The following is a 26,369-nucleotide window of genomic DNA, read 5'->3' as shown; positions in this document are numbered from 1 at the left end:
TGTAAACAACCTAAATACACCAATCAAAAGACAGAGATATCCAGGTAATCCAAGATACAATTCTAAACTATTTATAAGAAAAATATTAAATAAAAAATATAAACCAAAATAATAAAAATATACAGGCCTTGCAAATATTAATCTAAAGAGGCTTTGGGTAGCTGTATCAGATAAATAACTAAATTAGCTAAATAGCTAGCTATATTAACATCAGATAAATAACCTCTGAACAAGAAATACTATCAGGTTAAAGGTCAATACCTCTCAAATACCTAGCAATAAAGGTAAAAATTTTCCAAGAGGAAAAAACAATCCTAACTTACATACACTTAACAGATCTTCAAAATACATGAAGCAAATTGATAAAAATGGACAGGAGAAAAGACACAATTCAACATGCCAATCTCAGCAACTATTAATACTCTCCTCCCAGTAATATAGAACAAGTAGACAGAAAATTACTAAGGATATAGAAGACCTGAACAATACTATCAACCAACTAGAGTAACAATTTATAAACATCCTCCTACACTGTTGATGGAGGAATGAAGAGTGGTCCAGCGCCTAGGGAAGTTCCTCAAAAGATTAAAAAGGATTTACCATTAGACCCAGCAATTCCAGGTTATCTACCCAAAAAACACAAAAACACTAATTCGAAAAGAAACCTGCACTTGTTACAGCGCTATTTCCAATAGCCAAGATATTGAAATAAACTAAGTGCCCAAAATCAGATGAGTGGATCAAGATGTGATATATATATACACAAATGGAATACAACTTAGTGATCAAAAAAGATAAAACTCATCCCATGACAACATGGATGGAGCTGAAAGGGATTATGCTAAATGAAATTAGCCAGAAGGAGAAAGATAAATACCAGATGGTGTTACTTATATGTGGAATACAGAGAAACCAAACAAAGGATCAAAAACAAACGTTAAACCAACCCTTGGAAGCTTACCCTACATCTGAGGCATCCAGAGGTATAGGGGGAGGGCTGAGCAGAAGGGGAAAGCACAGTGGACTATGGTGGAGGACTATGGGTGCCTTGGTGGTGAGAGAGAGACAGCAACCACACCTGAGGGGAGCAATCCTATAGTGTCAAAACAATGGTACTTCATTAAAAATTTTAAATTAAAAATAAATAGGGTAGTATATCAGTCCAAATATCAAACTTTAAAATTGTCTTTTATTTAAGACACAATAAAGTTTACAAATTAAACCATAAGAAACAACTTGATTTGATATTTTAAAACAAAAACTTAAATTCAAGTTATTGTATCATCTTCAACTTCACTTTGTAATATACCTCCGTATCCAGCCCTATTTTATCCATTTCTCATTAAATGACAACCATACACAACATTAAAATATTACCATTTATCTGTCAGAAGCATCAAAACATTATTAATCTCTCAGATTAACATATTTTATAATCTCTACTTTTTTTGAACTTAGGACAGCTAATGAATTAATACTATAGCTATTCATTAAAAATACAGAAAGCATCCACATATTTGGCGGTAAAACATTTCTTTTGTTAGCAAAGTGTCTTTGCACTGACTTTACAGTGGTAATTTTTAGATACTGTGATCTGCTTTATGGACCCAAACTTAAAAAATAAAAGCAGATAACCTAATCACCATAATGGAATGTCATGGTTTCCATTTTCTAATGTACTGTTTTGATAGTGATCCACTTAACAATACAAGCTTTTAAAAATGACCCACAGACATTAAATCTTTTTTTTTTTTTTTTTTAAATAGAGGCATGTTTTATTTATTTATTTATTTATTTGTTTGTTTTGTTTATACATGCACTGGGTACAGTCAGAAGCACGGGAAGGTGAGAGAATTCACCAGAGCCAGAGCGGGGAGCAGAGCAGGCAGAAGGACCGAAGTACACTGCTGAGGGGAGCAGCGGGCGGCAGGAGAGGTCTGCGCGCCATGTGGGACCCTCCTCTGGTGGCCGGGGAGCAGCCGGGGATCGAACCGGCGCCGCAGAGGCCGCGGGCAGCTTCGCAACCCAGCGCTCAACCGCTGCGCCACCGGGGAGGCCCCAGACATTAAATCTTAAAGAAGAGTAAATATCCTAACTTGGAATAAACCACACTCTCCCAATGTTCCTGATATTAAGTAAACAGCCAGATTTAATGATTAAGATTAAAATATCAGGCTACGTTGATATAATATATTGATATGCAAAATCCAAAGAAAAAAGTAAAAATGTAATATAAGCTACAAATAAATTAAATGCTAACATCGAAAGAAAATGAATCAAGTCTACAAAAATAAAAACAAAAAAGCCTGTCACAAAATTTGTGCAAAACACAGGTAACACTTGGTATTTTTTATTTCAGTAATAATACACATGACAAAACTAGTTCAGGATAGCTACAATAAATAGCACTCTAATCCAAAGAGGGTACCCAAAGTTTGTATGGAATTCAGACTAAGGAGAACCTAATATAGTCTTTATATTATATATAAATCTATAATCTTTTTTCTTAGAAAAAAAAAAAAAAAAACAACAGCATAGTGATAATTAAAAGCCAAATGAATGCCAGACTAGGTTTGAGTTTGAATTCCAAGTCTACCACTTATTAACTCTGACCAGTCTTACCCGCTGATTCCTTTAACAGTGTATTTCAGTAAATCCATCTGTTCTGCTCCCCACTCTGACTCTAGTGAATCCTCTTACACCCCCACACTCCTAGCTATACACCAGTTCTTCTAGGCAAAAGAAGAAAAAACAAAGCTATCCTCCCTCCCCTACAAAAGGAATAAGAAATCACATTACTAAAATGTTCTTGTTTTTTTCCTAAAGTCTCAAAAAACTATGATCCATGGCATTATCAATGTAAATTTTATAGCTGACCTAATTATGTTTTAATTCAATTAAGTTTAGATATCAAGAATGTTCTTAATCTGTTCCAGGATTTAACTGTCTTCTAACTTTTTCTTTTTTTTTTAATGATTTATTTATTTATGCATACAAGAACTGGGGTATAGGCCAGAGGGGTGTGGTGTTGAGAGGATTCACCAGAGATTGAGTGGGGAGCAGAACAGGCGGATTGACTGAGCAGCAAGAGAGATAGGAGAGATCTGCTGTGCCATGTGGGTCACCTCCTGACCAGGGTTGGAAGTCGTGCTGCAGTGGCTGTGGACAGCTTCATAGTGCTGTGTCTTAACCCCTTGCGCCACCAGGGAGGCCCCCTAATTCACATTTTCTAAGTGCATACTTGTTAAAAACATTTTCCCCTGGCCAGGTCCACTTCATGTATCTGCAGAGTAATCTGAGGAATATGGAACTTGCTTTAGAAAAGACACAATTTATTCCATGTGTAAAGGTCAGAGTGTAGCTTTCAGAAAGCTTTAAAGAAAAGAAATATGCCATCCATACAACTGTTTAACCTTTATTTTTATGTGCATACATGTTCCAAGGACCCAAACACTTAGTGATACATAGTAGAACATATCAAATGTAGTCATTCAGAATTATTTTGATGTGTACACAAACAACAGTATAAAGTACATGTATAGGATACATTATATATAATTTTTGAGGTTTCAAAATGCAGTGTTTCTGACTTTAAAATTCTGATACTATTATCTATTTCAACATTCAAGTAACAAATTTTAAATTCTGAATTTTTTAAAATAATAACTACATTAACACATAACTCTTAAGACATTCTGATTGACGAGCCGCCTCTACCACGGTCTTCAAAATAATGCTGTTCAATTCTTCTACAAAAAGCAATGAGGTTGGTATAGTGTTTCACTCTCTCAGAAAGTTCATCATTGGTCAACTGTGTGGTAATAATGGTGTACAGATGGCCAAATACCAGTGCATCTAGTTCAGTAGGCCTAAAACAAAAATAGAAATGAGAGCAACATAAATAGCATTTAACTTGGATGGTAGGAAATTTTCTATTTTTAAAAACATGTCATTCATCTACTTAAAGAAGTCACATAATTCAATCCTATCACAACTTGATGGGATTTATTCTATTTTAACTTGAAGTTTCTGTGATAAAGTTACAGGGGGGAAATCCCTCTAAAACTAGGGTTTGCTAGTTGTATGACTTGTTTTTTCAAGTAGCAGTATTTAAATGTTTAAATAAATAACGTTGTTGTAAGTGATCATATTCATTTTATTCATTAGTTTTTATTCCTTAGGTCAAAATGTGTGAGAATCTGCCAGATGTTAAGGACACAAAAATGAGAAAGATATTCTGAGACAGGACACAAAACACAAATTACAACACAATTTAGTAAGTACTTAATAGTTGAATAAACAAAATACTGTCAAATCACAGAGAATTTCAGTGTAGTACTGGGATAACAAAATGTACCTGATAGATTACCAATCACATAATAAAACATGATTTAACCTTTATTTTGCTACTTTTAAAGTAACAGTTTCCTGAAGGTGACAAAAACGGCCTCAACAAAGTTTTCTAAAGTTTTTTTCCCTTTATTTATATAAAACACTAACAAAAAAAGAAACTGATCTACCTTGCTACTAATGGTCTCTAAATAGAGCACCAATCTGTATTACATTTAAATGATTACTAGTACATTATTACTCAATAGAGAAAATACCATTATAATTATGAATTATTGTTGTTGAGTCCCACAGGATAAAGCTTTTGAGAAAACATGTTAACCCACTTAAATGTGAAAATGTTACAGTGACTTAATTTGACAGAATTTAGGGGTCCACCAAATCTAAGGATGAATCCTAGTTTCTTAACAAGGATTACTTAACTAGCCTATGTGGTCTTCGTTACAACCTCAGGCAGTTGTTAGCTTTATATACCTCTTCATGACACTAATTCCTGTTTATCTCCAGTCAGTCTCCCCCTTAAATTCCAGAATTGTACACTTAGTGCCTACATAACATCTCCACTGGCATGTTGAATAAGCATCCCTGCTCATCCCCCCCATCTTCCTAAAATGAAAGGCATCACTATCCACCCAGATGCTTGAGTCAAAAATCTCAGAATTACTCAAGTTCCTTTTCTCCTACTCTCTGATATTAGCAAGTACCACCACTAATCTCTCCATTACTATCTGCTACCCTGACCCAGTATCATCTCTCACTTAGACCACTGCGACAGCTTCACATTCATGAAATAGTACTAAAGTCAGATGTGCAGTGTATACCAGGAGTAAGAGGGTAACCAATAGGAGAGTTTATTTAAAAATGTCCTTGGGGGCCTCCCTGGTGGCGTAGGCAGTTGAGCGCTCCGCTGTGAAGCTGTCTGCAGCCTCTGCAGCACAGGTTTAATCCCAGGCGGCCAGTGACATGGCTAAGCAGACCTCTCCTGTTTCACCCGCTGCTTCCCTCAGCAGTGTGTTTCGTCAGTCTGCCTGTTCTGTTCCCCGCTCTGTCTCCAGTGAATCCTCTCACCCTCCCGCGCTTCTAGCCTGTACCCTGGTTCTTGTATAAAAATAAATAAATCTTAAAAAAAAAAAATAAGTCCTTGGACTTAAAGCACCATGATCCTATTGTTCAGATGAAGAATCAATAACAAATGGATCCCTGAGAAAAAACAAGGATGTAGAAGGTATATAAAAGTAGAGTTGAGGTACTTTGTAATATAATATCAAATAATCTCTTCCACATTCCTAAACATATTATCTTACAAGGAATGTCATTTTTCATCAATGTAGTATGTATTTTCCTAATCCTTATTTAGGGTTAACTAACCTTTACTTCTTGTATTAAAATCTAAAAAAGGTGAGTATATATCCCTGATGCAACTTCCAGTAGTATATATGGGCATCCTTTATCAATAAGTAAAGGCTCTGAATGACTTAAAATATAAATGTATGTTCAAATTAGAGTGGTCTAGAAGTACCCATGGAGTAGTCAAAATGTTATTTGCTGCATATATACATCCACATAACTCAAAAGGTCCTGAATTATATATGGAAAAGAGCATACAAAAATTGATCTGAGGTTACATAAGATAGCAACTTTGTGGCAAGTTACTTTAGAACATCTGACAGGAAGTGGAATAAAATACACTAAATTGACAAAACACACACATTAACTTTTAACACAATTTTCGTGATCCTTACAAAATTTCAGGTTATATTAATTGACTCGTCTATATTAAGTTACCAATTCCAACAATTCTTTCTTTTTAAAAAGCACACTTCTGGTAGTGGTTACACAACTATATACCATTGCTAAAACTCTAAAAACCATATACATGAAAATGTCACTTTTACTCTATGAGTGTTCCCTACTTTTTTATATTCACTTGCTATGTCTTGTTATTACTATATCTATCAACATATCTCTTATATAGCTCATAAATATAATCTCATAAATATAATCTCTTCTTTATATGCTAATCTTTTTAAGACTGTCATTCAATTTTGTAAATCAAGCTCCCTGCCAATTAACCTTTCCTATATTTTGTATTTATATATTTTAAAACAATTTCCCCTTATTTTCTTAACTGGTGATTTCTTGACAAAGGTCAGTAAAACTCTATTTCTTCCTAAAATATTTCATCTCAAGATTCCCAAGAAAATGTCTGCAGTATTTGTAGTAGTCTCATCAGTATACAAATGCAAATTGTCAAAGTTTACCATCTAATGGGTAATGGTAGTATTTTTTCCTCTTTCAAATCTAACCCCTTTTCTAATTTCTCATTCAATTTAATCTACTTATAACCAACATTTATTGAGCTCCTTCTAGTTGAAAGATTTTGTTTGGAAAAGAAAAGAGATCTGCAAGGAGTATACCTCTACACTATGGCTGTTATGGTTAGGGAGGGAAATTCTCTATTTTTTCTTCCCCTTTGTTAAGGTTCACATAAAAACATCACTTTAAGAAAGGTTTTAGTTTTTCATTTCAAGTTAACACTTATCAGATAAAAACTGAACAAATGACTTAGTAGGATTTGTGTCAGCATCTTAACAGAAATCACATCAGAAGCCAGCACAAATGCAACAGATAGTACAGATTTTGTTTTAGTTGCATTTCAAATATGTCGAATATTTAAAAGCCACCAATATTATATATTATGAATAATAAAAAAGCCATCTAGATTACTATGTACTTTGTATTGTTTTATTTTCAAATTCACTTTCCTTTTTCCTTTCTACCATCTAACTTCTTTGTCCTCTTTCTCCAATTACTGTTAGTGCTGCAGGATCTCCCTTAACTACACTTTTCATTCTCTCATCAAGAAAAGCCACTGGGTTTTTTCCTAAGTCTTCTCAACATCCTCCGTAGGTAAGCTAGGAGAAAAGTTTGTTTGAGTTTTAGAGAGTAAAGGGATGATATATAAGGAAATAAAGTAACATGCACAAGTTAGGTATATGTCATAATCAAGAAAAAAAATTAGGATCTCTACCTTGGAATCCAATATTGTATCTTGACTTAAGCCCGTGCCCTGTTCATTGAGGTATAATGTGTCTCAAGAAATAATACTGATCTATGTGCCTACTTTTATTCCAACATCACACTGCTTTGATTACTATAGCTTTATATTAACAGTATGGTTTGAGGTCTGGGAGTATATTTCTATTTTTCTTCTTTTTTTGTCAGGATTGCTTTGGTTATTTGGGTCTTTTGTGGTTCCATATAAATTTCAGTAATGTTTGCTCTTCCTTGAAGAATGTCATTGAAACTTTGATACAGATTGTGTTGAATTCTGTATACTGCTTTGGGTAAGATGATCATTTTCACAATGTTAATCCTTCCAATCTATCAGTAATACAGTATATCTTTCCATATCTTTGTGTTTTCTTTTTAACAATGTCTTTCTGTTTTAATAGTAAAGATCTCTCACTTCCTTTGTTAAGTTTATTCCCAGGTACTTAATTCTTTTTGATGCAATTGTAGATAGGATTACTTTCTTTCTCTTCTAGTTCACTGTTGGCATAGAGGAACACAACTGATTTCTGTTTATTAACTTTGTAGCCTGCCACTTTACTATACCGATTTATTGTTTCTAGTAGTTTTTTAGTGTAGTCTTCAGGATTTTTCTATGCATATTTTCACATCACCTACAAAGAGTGATAATTTCACTTCTTTCCCAACTGGAATCCTTTTATAAAGCAAGATACAAAGATCAACAGAAAAGAATTGAGAGCCCAGAAATAAATCCACACTTACAAGGACAGTTAGTTTACAGTGAAGGGACCAAGAGTACACAATGGATGAAGGAGTCTCGTCATCAAATGATGTTGGAGAAACCGGACAACCATATGTCCAGTTTTGGAGAAGAATGAAACTAGACACTACTCACACCAAACACAAAAATTAACTCAAAATGGATTAATGACTTAAATTTAATACCGAAACTATAAAATACGTAGAAGAAAAGAGAGGCAAAACATTTTGCAACATTGGATTCAGTTACATCTTTAGGGACTCATCTTCTTTGACAAGAGAAACAAAAACAATATAAACAAATGGCACTACATCAAACTAAAAGGCACAGCAAAAGAAACTATCAGTAAAATGAAAAGACACCATTCCAAACAAGAGAAGAGAGTTGTACATCAGATATCAGAAAAGGAGCTAATATCCAAAATCTACAAAGAACTCATACAACTCATCAACAAGAAAACAAAAATCCAATTAAAAAAATAGGCAGAGATGCTAAATAGATGTTTTCCAAAGAAGATATATAAATGGCCATCAGGCATATGAAAAGAAATCACTTATCAGGGAAATGCAAATCAAGACCACAATAATATACTACACCTCATACTTGTGAGAATGGCCCATATCAAAAGCCCAGAAACAAGTGTTGGTGAGGACGTAGAGAAAAAGAAACCCTAGTACGCTGCTGATAGGAATGTAGACTAGTCCATCCTCTATGGAAAACAGTTTGGCGATTTCTCAAATACTAACAACGCATCTACCATATAATTGAGTAATTCCATTTCTAGGTTAGCTAACCCAAAGAATGCACAGACACTAATTCAAAGAGATAGGGATATATGCACCCTATACTGTAGCACTATTTAGAATAGCCAAGTTATAGAAACAGTCTTAAGTGCGCAAGGATAGATACGTGGATAAAGGTGCTGGTATACATACACAATAGAATGCTACTCAGCTATTAAAAAAAAGATAAAAAGTCTTGATATCTGCAACAACACGGATGGAACTGGAGGAGATTATGCTAAGTTAAATGTCAGAGGAGAAAGACAAATACGAGATGACTTCACTTATATGTGTGATATAAAGGAACAAACAAAACTAAGCCAAAACAAACCCTAGAAATCTGACAGTAGCAAACCAGGAACATAGCAGTAGGAGCTTTACCTACCAGGATTTCATGGTTTGAACTCTATGACCTTTCTGATTCAAAGATCAACACACCACAAATTTTATTTTAATATCAGTTACATATAATATACATTAATGTAACAAATATTTCTAAGCTACCATCAGAGTCATTTTTGATACAAATATTAGTATCTCACCAAAAGGTATTGATATGGCTATAAAAGATGAATGATTAAGATACAATAGCAGCAAATAAATTTTTTTACATAACCAAAAAAGCAAGACATTTTATTAAAAAGCTAATAATTAAAAGTTAGAATTTCTAAGCAAACCAATGAGAGTAGTAATTTAAGCCCATCTTGACTGGTTCATGGGAAAATTGATTCTGATATATTACGATTATAGCTTTTTTTTAAAAAAAAGGAAAATTAATTCTTTGACTACATTAGAGATTCTTTACCAAATTACAAAAAAATCTGTCTTAATAAAACACAAATTACTCTATTTACATATATGCACACATCTTTTAAAAAGTAAGTTCATAATAGTACCTGTCCATTCAATAACATTTTTTCACTGTTTTTACTTTTCTACCACCAGAATAACACCCTTATATACACAAGTATAATTACACCCTACATACACAAGCATCATTACTCTTTATGTTTTAGTAATACTTTGCAAGTTCAGAATTTTGTTAGTATGTCATGGTTTCATATGTAGCACTTTGAACTACCTCTTATTAATACATGTATGACCTCAAACAATAATGATTGGCTTACATGCATGCATTTAAGAGAAATTCTTTTTTTAAATTGAGTTAATATTGGCTTACAAAACCATATGTGATATAGAGATACAGAATCATACCCTTCAGATGTATGTCACCACATCAATCCCACTACTAAGGCACCCACAGTTCTCCATTATAGTTAAGAGAAATTCTTAATGGTAAGAACCGCATGTTAGAAATTTTAGTCTCCCATAACCTAGTGTTTTGTCTGACACTCAGAATTGTTAAGCAAATGTTTTACTAGGGGAAAAATAAGTGTTAAGTATAACTAAATCTTTTCATGAATATTTCCTCATAAAACAATTATCTGATAAAATAAATTTGTGAACTAACAATATAGACACTAAAAAAAAAAAAAATTTCTTACTGTTTGTTGAAGAAATATGGTTGCGTCCCCAGTCTCTGAGAAAGAGCTTGACAGCACTGGTCTACATCTTCTAAGACCTAACACAGGTAATAAACCCCAAAGAAAAATACTTCAATTAGCGAAACAATAAAAGGTGTCTAAAACTTACTTTGTACCAGTTTATACCAAAAATATAAATTTAGGTACCTTTTAAAAATATTCTTCAATCAGACTTTATAATATACACTTTTTTTCTCACTATTTGTGTGTATCTGTAATTTTTTTATAATCTCTACATAAAAATCAAGAAGAAAATTTAAGAACAAATCTCCTTTAAATCCAACTGGATTTAACTTACTTATTTACTAAGAAAGTTTTTTTCTCAAAACACTACTCCTTATAAAAATGTTTTCCTAAATCCATATATATCTATATGTAAGTAACATCATACATACAAAAAATTGTGCTATATAAAGATGATACTGCTCACTCTCCATGAATAAAAGCATTTGAAGTGTTTTCCCACTGGCAGAAATGGATCTTATTTGCTCTAACCCTACTCATTGAACCAATCCCCCTTGTGGCCAATGGCACACATCAGTAAGCTGGCTAGCTAGAACTATGGCTAGCCATGGAAAAGAGACATTAATTAACTTAATCATCCTCAAACTTATGACCTTGACAAGATAGTTTTTATATTTGCTACTTCAGTAAATTTAATACCAAAGAAAAAGAGACATATTAAGCACTGTATTTAATAGGGATTTTTAAAAGCCCTGATACTGCCAATCTATATTTACCGGCATAAAAGATGCCCACAATGTATTGAATGGGAAAAAAAAATATCAGGTTATAGAGTGGCAGGTATAAGAAGATCCTAAATGTAAGAGACATCTAGAAGAATATTCTCCAATTTTTAGGTGATAGGCAATTTTTAGGTGATAGGATTTCAGGCACTTTTTATGTCCTTTATGAACTTTTTTTGTATTATATAATGTTTTTTACAATAAGCTAAGCATCTGTGAATTTTATAAAACTACTGGGTTGCCGGAAAAGTCATTAACACTCTTTTCTATGTTACATCATGACTTTTCTGACAACCCACTACATGTCAAAGGAAATACGAGTGAATGATTTATTAATATTTTGTTATGTGGAATTTTTTGAAGACTTTTTAATATAAAAAAGAATTTATTAATGCATTACAACTGAGGGTTTTGTCAACTTCAGTCTGAACAGACCTGATCCAGAGTCTTCTTCCCCCATCCAATAGCTTTCATCTTACGTTTGACTTCCCACTGTTTCTGATAAGCCAAAATATGATTCAGAGGCCAAGGATAAGGAGATCCATACCTAGCATGTGTGATCTAAAGTAAAAAGATTTTGTTAAAAATGTGAGTCTTTCTAAAAACAAAGTCTGTTTTTACAAGTAGAATTCTAAGTGAAATATACTACCAGAGAAAACAAATACAGCAATCTAAAAAAAACCATAGCTTGCAATCCAAAAAATTAAAATTTTAAACCAGTCCCTTTAAAAATATATAAACTTTTATGTACTTTGCAACCAGTTATATCAAACAATGACACATAGCTTCCTAAAATGTATGTGCAAGCAAAATTAAAGTAAGTGAAAAACTATATCACTAATGGTATAAACCACAATGTTTCATTTATGAGCAGGGACTTACGATTCTGAGCAAAAGTGTTTTCTCATTAAATTTTAATTAAGATAAATGCTGCTGAACCACTCACCTCCCCTACTGTAGCTTCATCACACCACTGAAGATACAACTAGGAACAAAAGAAGAATCACTAAAATTTCAGAATACCAAAAAGAAAATGGATAAAGTTATTTCTTGGCATGGTAATTTTTTACAAGCAAAGTTTATAAAAGTCAATGTGTGAGGATTGATTATTTTTCTTGGCTAATGTTGCTATATAGAATTATTAAACTTAATAGAGGTACTTTATAAAATTATTTCTTATTCATACAGTACACCTCTATATACCATTAAGGTATTTTATAGATATTATTTAGGGAAACTTTACAAAGCCAAAGCAAAATAATGAGTAGGCAATAATCATTCCTTTTCTTAAACAGAGAAACTAGAACTGAAAATGTCAGGCAACTCATTCAAAGATAATAATCAATTAATTTAGGTAATCATGCTAGGCCTACAATTACTCAACTATTTTCCCATCCTTAAGAATTTTAAAATATATTGTTTTTATTTATATTTTATGAAAGAGAAAAACCTATATTCAAGCCTTATTATCTTCTACTGTACCTCGGCAGTCAAGAGCATATTGTTGACTAATTCCATGTAGGCCTTCATTTCTGCTTTTTGGACTTCATCAAGCCCATCACTAAGAGAATGGCCCTAAAGGGAATTTAAAGATATACAAGAGCATCATATTAAATATACAAAAACGTTCAGTTATCTCACTACCAACAAGTAATATAACATCAATGTTTGCACTACAAATGTCCAATCAATTTCCAAAATGCCACCTAAAGCAAAATTATTTTATGTGAAAGTGCAATACCATTAATTGCTACAAAATATTAATACATTATTATAAAAACGTTTCAACACACAAAAGTGCACTATCAATTAATTCACAAATGAAAACAAAAATGGCCAGTACATTTTGTATTTTAAGAGACTAACCTTTTAGTAATAAAATTTCAATGCCAAAAGATTAATATGTGTTGCTTAGAAAGAAGACAAAGATGAAAAAAAAAGATATAGTGAAATAAACACTATCTTAAAATTCTAATATATTTTTAAATTACTTAATTTAGTAAAAAGTGGAAGCACAAAATGGCAAAAGCTTTACTTCTATCTGGAAATCTGTTGTAAGAGATTAAAAAATGCATTTTATATAACACTGCAATATTATCCTTAGGAAATTTATCTGACAGGTATACAAAGGTATGTGTACAACAATATTAACTCAACAGCAAAAATTTGGCAACAAATTAAGTGCCCATCAATAAAGATTTAAGTAAATAATTATACAACTATAGACTAGAATACTATACAACAATTTAAAAAGATGATATGTATCTATATAGCTGTAATCATTAACATGGAAGAATTTTCAAACCCACTGTTGATTTTAAAAGGCAGGTTGCAAAGTAACAAAACTATATTATCTACATTTTTCTATATTTGCAAAGAAAATGTCTAGAAGGATGTTCCCCAAAATGTTAATGGATGTTGTCCCTTGGTAACTATTAAAATCCAGACTAAGTAAATGAAAAGAAGAATAATTCAAGTAAATAAATTAATACATTCAACTTAGAAACATATCCCATTACCTCCCTTCACAAAGGTTAACTTGACATTTTTTAAAAACTTAACAGTTTTCATTTATGACCAAAATTCTCATAAGTATTAGAAAATTATCTACCATTTTATAAATACCAAATTACATCTTTCTCATTGATTTACATCATGATAAAAAACACTTGAGAAATATTTTTCCAGTAGTTTCTATTGGCATTTTATAAAACTAGATTAAAATCAATGTAAATGTTAAGACAAGCTAAAGAATGATGAATGACTTAAAGAGTAACTGTGATCAAATACATTTAACATTGTTGTATTACCTTTGCTTTAACGAATTGGACTATTGGACCAAGTTCGGATACTACTTGATTTCCCACATGAATAAAGGGTACTTTACCTGTTGAGGAAAAAAGAACTGTCAAAACACTTTCAGTAAATTGATTTGTCTAATAAAATTAAAATTGGGATATGCTTTAATACGGAGATATCATAAAACCATTCTTGAAAATTATGGTTAAATGTACATATTAAATTCTATACATTTTTAAACACTGATTACTACTTTCGGAGCAACAGAACAAGAAGATTCATGTCTAGAGTTCTCATTTGGATATAATAATCAGATCACAATACTGATATTCAGAATTAATACAAACAAATCACTACAAAGCAATGCATTCTAATTATCATTATTACAGGAATCAAGCCCAGGCATGGTTTACAACCACTGTTAGATTTCAATGAAATATAACTGGGCTTTCTTGTCAGCGTACAATGAATCGATCTACATTTTAAACTATACTTAAGAAGTCTTCTTTTTACCAATTTTAAATCTAAGATACCCATTAAGGTGAACACTGTAAGCACAGGATGGTGAATTAATAAATCTCTTTGACTCAAATATATCAGGAATTAATAGAATTAACAATCTTTGAAGATATGCCAGTTTATAAATTATAATATAAAGTAAGTTCCCATCACATGTGGGGAAAAAAGAACAAGTAGCATGCTTATTTAAAAAAAAGTAAATAAACCTGATTCTCTAAATAAATGCCACATTGAAAAAAAAATTTCATTTTACAAATCTAAGTAAGCCGTAATGAAATTATAATAGATGATGAAAACAAATGGTCTTCAAACAGCAGTAAAGTCTACCCCAATGCTAGAGGATGAAACTTGCAGTCAGAACTAGTTCAAACAGAGTTCACACTAACAGCAGGCTCCTTTTCAATGGATTCACTCCACTCTAGCTCAGTCAGTCTGAGGGTAATAGATGAGGTGCACAGTGCCAATAAAGCATCAACTGCATCCATAGGACAACATGCATTACAAAGGAAAGGCAGACCTTCTGGAACTCAACAACTCAATAGGTATATTTAGAAGACATCCCTGTTAGCAAATTAAAAACACTGAATTGTGCATTACTTTCTCCTACTATGTAATAAATCTTGCAAAAAAGAAAAATATTTATCTGGGTAAGCATTAAGGTAATACTGTTTTTTAACTTGGGATTTGTAACTTCTATACAGCTTGATATAGTACAGGTTCTCCTAGATAAAATTATTTGTGCCTAGAGGGAAGGATATTTTTGAAGTGTGGCATTTTTAGAGAAAAGAGTGCTTATCATTTTTAATAATAACCAGTTTGGAGCTCTTGAAAAATAGATTTTCTCTTTTATTTCTTTTCTTAGAAATACTTTGTGCATTGTAGATTCTGAAGCAGTGAAGCAGAATGGGTACTGAGTAATCATATATCTCTAAGTATAAAAAGATATAAATATTAAAGCAACAAATTAGAAGTGAATAATGTTTCTGTCACTAGCCTGACAAAGTGGAGCCAATGTTATATCCTCATTTTTTTGGACATCAGGCAAAAGCAGAGTGGAACAACAGTTATCTCAGGCAACAGAGGTCATGAAAGAAAAACTGAGGGCCCACTTTCTCATTTTAGGCAGAATAAACCTTTCCAGAAATTTTATTTCTAGAGAAAGTAAAACAATGTTGCCAAGCAAATTTGTAGATTCAGAAAATATTAGAAATAGAGAGGACACTGGATGACATCTAATCTAGCTATCTTCCATTACAGAGAAGGTCACCAAGGTTCAAAGAAGAGGAGTTTCCCAAGGAAACTGTTAGCACATGACAAAGTCACAGGTTTAAGGTAAAAATTCCTAACTTAACCAAGACTATTCCATGCTACTCCTGGTTTCAAAAATGTACTACAAAATCAAAAAAGCAAATAAAATAAAGTATATTCTCCTGATCACCTCAAATCCTGTTATGAAAGAGAATAATAACCAGAGATATGATAAAATTTAAATACTTGAATAGTCATTTTTATCTTCCAATAGGAGAATTCTATGAATATAAGTATGTATATATAACAGTCTCTTCAATAGTTATGTCTTCAGTCTATGAAAAGACAGCTATATACCTAGAAAACAAGGAGATAAACTATAACATATAGCTTATCTTCACATGCCAAAGATATTAGTTTTAGATTATTGTTTTGATGTGCATCTACACTCCTTTTATATGACTACATAGAAAGAAAAGATGAATAGAATGCAATATAATTCACTTCATCATCATTCAGTAAAGTTTATAAAAACTAAACAAAATTAAGTCAAAAAAGAATCAATGAATGACCTTTAAGAATCTAAAATATGTCATTAAGTCTAGACATTCCTTTATGGAAATCCTTTTAAATGTACATTTGTAAACCTGCAAGTATATATGTATTCATGTAAAAATTTTGGTGTATATGGAAAGGGTGTATTCACAGATTTCTGATAATTACTACCACCCTTGAGAAATTAAGATTTTTTTAGAAAAGGTCTAACACAAGTTATTCCTAAATTATCATGACAATGACAATGAAGAGACACAGAACTGTCTCTCTAAAAATTGATGGAATACACTAACGGCACTCAGTGATACTCATTGGATTCACTCATAAAGGAGTCATATCATGTTTTGAAATTGATCCAGCAAAACTGTAATTATAATTATTCAGATCAATTCTAATTAACATTTTTATCAGCTTTGTGGCACTGTATTTTTATATTAAAAATTATCTGAATCTTGTTTACTTAAAAGTGTACTTCGATCTACTAATACATGGTAACACACAGAAAGGACAAAAAAAAAAACCACAGAAAAGTTAATACTTTAATAAACAGTATCTTAAACAAGTCAAGAGAAAACAGAAAAAAGAACTAGAAATCAAAAACATTAAAAGATGACTTTCAGACCTATGACAATATACTCCACAGTCTTGCTTCTTCTATATAATGGGAGAATATAATTTAGGGAAGTGTGTTTAATAATGAATGGATTCATTAATATTATAATCTTTTTTTCTGAAAGATTATATAAAACTGAAGGAATCTGAGACTATATATTTTCCTACTATGTACTATTTAAAAACAAATCCTGTAACATGATAGTAACCAATTCTGACCACAAAGTTGAAATGAGGAGCCATGTCCACCCCAAGACTGTCAAGTTTGTGATTGTTTATTAAATAAATCACATGAAAATTCTTCAAGAGGTAAACAAAAAAAATAGGCAATTTTTAAAATTAAGTACAAATAAGACTATTACTAATTTCATCAATGCAAGATATTAACAAAGGAACAAAAAAAAACCCAACACTTACCAGATGGGGACATATATTCTGCATTTGCCCTACAAACCACTTTGATAGGCAGATTACACATTTGCAGAAAGGCCTATAAATCAAGAGAAGTACAGAAAAACTGGTGAAAGTATATATGCATATTAGAACACAACTTTTTCTTTATAAACTTAATAGTTAATACATTCAAACTTGATTGGAAAGGAATAAATCAATTTAATGTGAAAAATTTGTATTACAAACACAATTCATTTCACTACTAAAAAAGATCAGTATGACTTGTTAGATAACAGTAAATACATGAAACAAAGCATTTCCCACACACTTAAACTATCCACTTATTACATTAGTTTATGTAAGACAATACTGTATATCAATTTTAATTTTCTTCACCAGATGACTAATGTCCAAATTTTATAAGCTATTGCTTAATTATACTACCCTTCATAAGATAAACATCTTTCTTTTTTTTTTTTTAATTTACACAAGCACTGGGTACAGTCAGAAATGCGGGAGGGTGAGAGAATTCACCAGAGCCAGAGCGGGGAGCAGACCAGGCAGAAGGACCGAAGTACACTGCTGAGGGGAGCAGTGGGCAGCAAGAGAGGTCTGTGCGCCATGTGGGACCCTCCTTCGGTGGCCGGGGAGCAGCCGGGGATCGAACTGGGGCTGTAGAGGCTGCGGGCAGCTTCGCAACCCAGCGCTCAACAGCTGCGCCACCGGGGAGGCCCAAGATAAACATCTTTCTTAAGGGAAAATGCCAACATGATACTTACAGTAAGTATTGGTGAAAAGGGAATATTAATAGGAATATAAGTTTGGTGCAGCCAAGATGGAAAACGATATGGAGATCCCTCAAAAAATTATGATTAAGACTATCAGATAGTGATCACAATGTAGTGTATTCAGATGTCAAATTGTAATACTATACACCTGATACTTAATGTTACAAACTAATGCTAGCTCAAAAAAGTTTTTAATGCACTTCTGCTACTACAAAGTTCTTGCCACTAACACTCAATATCTAAACATGTGTAACTGTTTTCACTTTGTTCATAGTAATAAAAATTTTATAAGCAACTAAGTGTCTAACCATAGGAAATGGGCAAATCATCCAAACCAAGAAATGTTATACAATCAATTTTAAAAATCAGCTTTTAAAGAACTTTTTATGACAAGGAAAAATGTCTACATTATAATACTGAATGATAAAATACAAAATGGTATTGACTGTATCATATGAAGTCATTTTTAAATGTCTTTAAGACAAAGTGAACTCTTTGACAAAGTTCTACCTGGTTCTCTAAATTATGTTTTGTAGCATGCAAAGTTTACTACCCTTGTTGTCTTCTTATATGACTTCCATGTTTCTTTTCTCCACTCAAAATCTATCTTCTTTCTAAAGTTATCCTAATTGGTGAGATCATAGACTGCAATGTTCTAATTACCACACAGACAATCGAAAACAAATCTTTTGTTTGTGAAACTGAAGAAACTACTATAATTATAAACAAATAGAAGTTCAGATAAATTGATAAATTAATACAAGTATTATTTATCATATTAAAATTATAAATAGAACAGCCTACTCATACCCAAAAGAGATTTCTCACAGGGATGCCTATTATAATTCCTTCCTCAGTTCTAAATTGGACATCAGTCTTAAAATTCTTAAGTAGTAAGAATACTGAAATGATTGGTATCTTATATAAAGAAGTCCATTTACCTAAAAGCACATCAATTTTCTTTTCAAATCTATCTTCCCAAAACTCCAGTCCTCTGGGCATATTTCTCTCTAAAACCCTAAGAATCTGATCCCTCTCAACTTATACGACCCGCATTACTATCACATATGTATACATGTATGTCTGATGTCCCCAGGTAAATGCAGTATCTTAGAAAACCAAGGAATAGGTCTTATTTTTCTGTAATTCTGTCCCCTCCCAATCTCCCTTATTTTTCCACAGTTTACATAAGATAGTACACTAATTATAAGCATTCAATGTTTAGTGACTGAGCTCCCAAGAGTTTATTGTGCCAAGAGCTCTTATACACTCATTTATGTTCTTCCCTTTTTCTGTAAGGGTAGAACCCATGGATCTATCTTCACAGACAGCTACCTGAAATAAAAACTTTATTTTCCAAGCTCTCTTAAAACTGGGTGTGACCAATGTTTTTATTGTGGTCAATGTGGCTTAAAGTTCTGGATATCTTCTTTTATTTTACAAGAAAGAAGTATGACCTCTCCTCTTTTTTTTTTTTTTTTTTTTTGTTCCCTATCTGTTGACTAGAATCTGAAAAGGACGGTAACAGCACAGCAGCCAAATGAAAAAGGAAGAAGGTGAGTGTTGGAGATAGTAGAACAAGAAAAAAGAAACTTAGGTCCTTGATAATCATGTAGTCACCAAACATGGATTACCTGTGTCTGTAAGAAAAATAAACAAACTTCTATCTTTTAAACCACTGCGATTTGGGATTTTCTAATAACTCATAGCCAAACCTAATCCTAACCAATTCACCAACAATTACTGTTTCTATGTTTAAACAGCACCTTGCCCAACCAAAATTTATAAGTATACACTAACATATACTATATGCTGTAACAGTATTTTATAACAATACGGAACTTCTTGAATGACCAAGTATACACTAGGTAATAGTTCTCAAACTTCAGCATGCATCGAAATCATGTGGAAAGCTTGTTAAAATACAGATTGGTAAGAAGGGAAGAATTAGAATAAGTGTAAACAATTCCTTCAAGACTGGATGAGAAAAAAAGAAGGGATTAGCAGGGTGAGCTCTTTTATTCACATATATATCTACACCAACCACAATGAGGATGGTTGAGCTTGTTAAAACAAAATAAAAAGGGGGGAAAAACTGGAAATAGGCTGAAATGACAAACACAATAACTGACATACAAGTGCCATAAAGAAAGTGAAAACAGATGAAATAAAGAGCACAGATGGAGTGGTCTATTTTTATCACGAAACAGGATAGTTTTTCCACTGACATGCAAGGGGTGGTCAAAATCAGTGATGATATTTGAAAACTTAGAAGCTGAAGGACAAAAATGAAAAAATGTTCATATTCTGTGAAACGGGAGAAGAACTCATTTGCTGAGAATGAATGATTAAAAGTGTAGTAAGGCCTTGAGAAAAACAGAATTTGAAGTGACTTTTTAATATATCTTCTCAAAGGCCTAAATAATAAGCAGTTAGTTAACAATCATAACACTATATAAAGCTAAGTTTAGCTTTTTTTGGCTAAATTACATGTAAAATGATACAACTATATTAATCAGTAATCCCAAAAAGTCATTATTTCAGTAAAAAAAAAATCAAGCAAGATGGTTTGGCAAAGCCATACTTTTCCTTCTTTATTAAAAAAATAACTGACTGAATTTTCATCAATTTAACATTCAACCTACGACAGAACTCAACTCGTAGCATAATCCTAGTATGGCAGATTAATTTTACAGCATTTATCCCAATTACTCTTCAACCCTGATTAAAGAGAAATTTTCTGAATCTGTAGTTCACAAATAAGTCTGAAGTCACAAACATAGACGGTATCTTCAGGGCCTCCCCTGGTGGCGCAGTGGTTGAGCGCTGGGCTGCGGGGACTGCCCACCAGCCTCTGCAGCGCTGATTCCCCGGCCGCGGGCGAGGGTCCCACACACACACAAAAAAAAGACAGTATCTTCATCCAAATAGTAAAAATGCAAAACAATACTCTACCATGACTTTTTCGAGAATATAAAAATTCTAAACAAAACCAGGCTTTGAGTCAAGCACTATTTTCCCATTCTTTTGTAAAATGGAAAAAAAAACCCTCAAAGTTCTAAAAATAGCACTTTCAACCTTTTGCTTGTACTTTCAATATCTTATCAGCACCCCGAATCCTCCAAATAAAACGAGCATAATAGACCAACCTAAAGCACATTTTTGTTTTTAATTCTGAAACATCAACCTTTGGATTCTATAAATGCAAAGAAAAATGTAGTTCTAATTATAACATTAACTTAGGAAATCATCTAACTTCCATTCTCCAGCTAGATATATATTTTATTCCCAACTAATTCAAGTGGTTGACAACACAAAAAAATAGAAACAAAAGCTTGACCGATCCTATCATAGTAATCTATAAACCGTGCTGTCCAATATGGTAGTCACTAGTCACTTATGGCTATTTAACTTAAATTAACTAAAATTGAGTAAAATGCAAACTCAGTTCTCCACTTAATGACTAGCACAAGAGTATTTTCCATGACAGAAAGTTTTATAGGACAGCATGTGTCTACAACAATGGTTATCAGTGCATAAAAGAAATCTATCTTAGCAAGAGAAGCTGCTATCACCTGAAAGTGATTAGGCTAAATATTATAAAAACAATCTGCATAATAATAGCAGTGTCCACAAACCTTGCAAGTGATCAATCAACCTTTGATGACAGTGATACATTAAATATCATAATATTTTTAATTTCAGAAGGAACTAATATAGGATTTATTCATTTGCTGAGCAACTCCAATTGCTAAAATAGTCAGGCAAATTAGATTTATTACCATGTGAAAACTAAGAACTAAAGTATGAACAAATTGAAACTACAGCCTATAAATATAGTCATTGTTTGAAAACAAATTTACTGAGTACCTAAGCACAAGAAATGGTAGGAATTTTTTTTTTTTAACACACACACATGCATGCACACAGAACATAATACCCAGTACCTGACTGGTAAAGCCTTAAAATTTAATAAGCCTATATGGTTTCAGTGTACTGAATAAATTAAATTTATAACATAAAAAAATTAATTGAAGAGGTAAGGTGCCTGTATATTTTTATTTCCTAAAAAAATTTTTTTCAAAGGAAAAAGAAAATGCCAGATCATTGGTAACTGGTTAAACATGAAGAACTTAACTTACATGTTTATCTCTGCAACCTTTCAAAAAAATACTAAAATAACAATAAAGAAATAAGAAATTTATAAATCCAGAAAAACACAAAGAATGGGAAAGGAGACCAAAGCAGGCCAGAAATGTCATTCCATTTTTGTAAGATGGAAAGCAGACTTAGCAAGGCAGAGAGGAAGCTGAAACCTAAGAGCATACACAGGAGAAAATCAATACATTTGCATCAGAGAAAACAAGATTCCAAAATTGGAGGCACCACGTACCACAGAAGGCAGAGGTAAAAAACTAAAAATAGGAAAACTGGACAAAAGCCTTTAAACATCAGATAACTATCCTGCCCCTAACCTGGAAGAAAACAGATTTATTCTCAAGAAAAACCCAACCAGCAAGACTCCTGACCCATGCTGAGCAAAGGTAACCGGATGGGGTGTCTCACTGAAAAGAACAAAGTTAAAGGAAAGTGTACACACTAACGGAAGAGAACCAGTGTACTCTTCTCCCTCTCAGCTACCCAAAACTGGCAGCTAACAAGTCATTCTAGGATAGTTCTCTGGAGAAAAGACCTACAAATACTGATGGTTCTATTAAGGGTGGATTGGAATAGGAGCCAACAAAAATGGCAGCTCACCTGTATAATCAGTCTACAGTAAGGCCACATGTCAAAAAGTCCCTCATCTCCCCATCAGCTTTTTAGTGCCTCACTCTTAAATATAAAATGTTAGCAAAAATCAATAGATATTTGAAGAAAGCCTCAAATATAAAATATAGAGCCAAACAAACCACAAAAAAGCAACTGAGAACAGAAAATGCAGAGAAGACAACTTCAAAGAAAAATATAATGGCTAATATTTACTGAATACCAACCATGTGCCAGGTACTTACACAAAAGTTTGACCCTATGAGGTAGGTACAACAAATTCCAATTTTAAGATGAGAAAACAGAAGTAACAAAGAGGTTAAGGATTCTGATAAAGGCATATAAGAAAGAAGGGGGAAAAGGAGAGAAAAGAAAAAAGAAAAGTGAACAAAGTGAAGTAAACAAAAGACAGAAAATAGATGAGACTGAATTTCTCAACAGCAACTCCAAAACTTGAAGATAACACAAGGCCTTCAAAACTCCTTTTGTTTTAAAAAAAAGATTTATTTATTTATGCATACAAGAGCTAGGGTACAGGCTAGAGGTGCGGGGGGTGAGAGGATTCACCAGAGACAGAGTGGGGAACAGAACAGGCAGACTGACTGAAACACACTGCTGAGGGAAGCAGCGGGCAAGACAGGAGACGTCTGCCTCACCATGTGGGTTTCTCCCTGGCCGGCAGGGGATCAAACTCGTGCTGCAGAGGCTGTGGATTGCTTCACAGTGTGGTGCTTAACCCCTTGCACCACCAGGGAGGCCCAAGACCTTCAAAATGCTATAGAAAAATCTTACTAACCTAGTTTTACATGTGGCCAAGGTATCACTCAAAGACAAAACAGTGCCACACAAGCAAGGTCTTTAAATTTTTATTTCAGGCCTCCCCTGGTGGCACAGGTGGTGGAGCACAGTGCTGAGAAGCTGTCCACATCCTCTGCAGCGCCTGTTTGAGTCCAGGCCGGATGGCGAGATAGCCACATGGTGCAGCAGACCTCTCCTGTCTTGCCAGCTGGTCCCCTCGGCAGTATATTTCAGTCAGTCTGCCTGTTCTGTTCCCCACTCTGTCTCTGGTGAATCCTCTTACCCTCCCACACATCTGACCTACACCCAGTTCTTGTATGCATGAATATCTTTTAAAAAAATTTTAAAAATAAATAAAATTTTATTTCCCATGTACCCTCTCTCAGAAAGCTAATAAAGAATGTACTGCACAAAATAAAAAAAATTAAGAAGAACACAGAACCCAGAAAGTAAAAGATTCAACATAAAAAGAAAAGCAAAAAAAAATTCCCTGGATGACAATGAGTAAGTCACAAGAAAATAGCTCTGGAACTATCAGAGAAAGGAACTATTCTAAATAAAAGAAACAAAACAGTGGTTTCAAAGGTCATATCTCCAAAATGAAACAAAAAAGGAACCTGCTGTGTTTGACCTGGAGAAATCTCACAGTTCAGCTTTAAGAGTTTAGAAGAGGAAACGACTTGATTGAATTAAATAAGACAATTATTTATCTGAGGGGATAAAATCATATGGAGATACTATGTTCATAGTATACTGAGTAACTCAGCCAAAGTACATTCTAATTATAATGTAAACAATGAATAATAATTTAACCAAAAGAGTGAGGGAACTGTTGGAAAGATGGAGAAGGAAAGCTCTAACAGGTAAATTTCATCATGGAATTCAAAAGACAAATTTAAAATTAAAAAATGAAATAGCAACACAAGCATCTTAGAATACAGAGATACATATTAGCATATTAGAAATACAGAGTTAAGTACCTGGGAAAATAAGTTAAAATAATCTCTGGGTATCAAGATTAGGAGGTAGGACAGTAGATTGGTTTTTATGTCTCATATATTGCTGGTTGGACTATACTCCAACACTTTGAAATTATTTAGTAATATCTATTACTAAGCATATGCTTAACCTAGCATTCAACAATTCCACTCCCAGAAATAAATGAGTATGTAGCCACTAATATATATGTACAAGAATGCTACAGCAGCTTGAGCTGCATTATCAAATAATGGTAACAACTAAAAGGTCTATTAACTTCAACAAATTTGACTCTAAAATTCCTAATCCAATACTATAAAGGATATATCACCAACTGCTATTATTGAGAAAGGAAAAAGTAAATATAAAAGATTTAAAACAATTTTCTTGACTAAATTCTTTAGAACTAACATTGAGAACTATTAATTGGAGAAATTATAGCAATAGTCCTAGAAGATGACACAATACTCTATGAGGATTCTAAATTCTATTTCTTCAGTGAGTACTTGTGAACCATACCTTCTGAAAACTGAGCATATATAAAACACTTTACACACCATTTGCAACACAGTGGTTCAATAAATATAAGGTATTATTAAAATTAGTAATGATGATATTGGAAAATATTCATTTATCCATACACAACAGAAGAAAGACGAAACGTGGTGACTTCAAAAGAAAGCTGATTTCACTTATTTCCCCTTTTAATGCATCCTTAAGAGAAAAAGGTAAATAATTATATACTGTGATTATTAGCAAAATAGCAAAACTGCACACCAAGAGAAATTTCTGAATATATATTACAAGGATAAAGGAAACATAGCCAAAAGTGCTTTTTTTAAGAATAGAGTATTAAATGTTTCTAATACATAAAATATTTTCAACAAATCAAAACCAAGAGAATAAATATATCTTGATATGAACTGATAAAAAGGCCTCCCCTTCAGACTGTATGCTGTGTTAGTACATACCATATCTACCTTGCCTACCACTTTATCCTCAGCACACAATGGGTTCTCAACAAACATTTGTTTAATGAATAAGCATCAGATATTCATAATAACAAGCACAACATACTTAAATTCATAGAAAATTAGGTAACTTAGATGAAAGATTATCATTTTGTTATTTAATGGGACAAAAGGTCACTGCTTTAAAAAAAAGATGTAACTCCTACTAAATTTATTGGTATTTTTAAAAATTAATAAAGTTAAAAAAAACAAGCAGATAGTATTTTCAAAAACAGTAACAGGAATTCAACTTTTAAAAGTTAGTTAGGGCCTCCCCTGTTGGTGCAGTGGTTGAACGCTGGGCTGAGAGGCTGCCCGCAGCCTCTGCAGTGCCGGTTCGTTCCCCGGCCGCCGGCGAGGGTCCCACAAAAATAATAATAATTAAAATTTTTAAAATAAATAAATAAAAATAAATAAAAAAATAAAGTTAGTTATTCAGAAACTACAATTCAGTAAGCATAAAAAAGTTTTAAACAAAAAAAAAGTTACCAAAAACATGAAATGCTATTGAAAGCACAAATGAAGAAATATCACATCAAAGAACAGGAACTTCTTGAACATAACTCTGACCTTGAAAACTACTGTTGAAATATTTGACTCAATTTTAGTTACATCAATATCTGGTAACTACAGGGGAAAATCAAGTGCAGAAAGAAAGCAACAACAACAACTACAAAAAACCACAAT

General features: G+C 32.8%; 1 protein-coding gene across 1 annotated transcript in view; it reads right to left on the bottom strand.

Annotated features, from left to right (window-relative positions):
- Positions 1–3,685: 3,685 nt before the first annotated feature.
- Positions 3,686–26,369, bottom strand: part of MTX2 (metaxin 2) — a gene marked incomplete at both ends in the record, with an annotated part of 61,819 nt that continues 39,135 nt past the window's right edge. The window contains 7 exons of the mRNA XM_084242550.1: positions 3,686–3,869; positions 10,431–10,507; positions 11,651–11,776; positions 12,162–12,200; positions 12,698–12,790; positions 14,026–14,102; positions 17,366–17,438. Of these exons, the coding sequence (XP_084098676.1) occupies positions 3,686–3,869; positions 10,431–10,507; positions 11,651–11,776; positions 12,162–12,200; positions 12,698–12,790; positions 14,026–14,102; positions 17,366–17,438 (669 nt within the window). The remainder of the gene's footprint in view (positions 3,870–10,430; positions 10,508–11,650; positions 11,777–12,161; positions 12,201–12,697; positions 12,791–14,025; positions 14,103–17,365; positions 17,439–26,369) is intronic.

This window comes from Talpa europaea (genome assembly GCF_964194135.1).
Source record: "Talpa europaea genome assembly, chromosome: 1".
NCBI lineage: Eukaryota > Metazoa > Chordata > Mammalia > Eulipotyphla > Talpidae > Talpa > Talpa europaea.
Note: the sequence above shows the minus strand (reverse complement) of the source record. Positions and strands in the feature narration are given on the sequence as shown.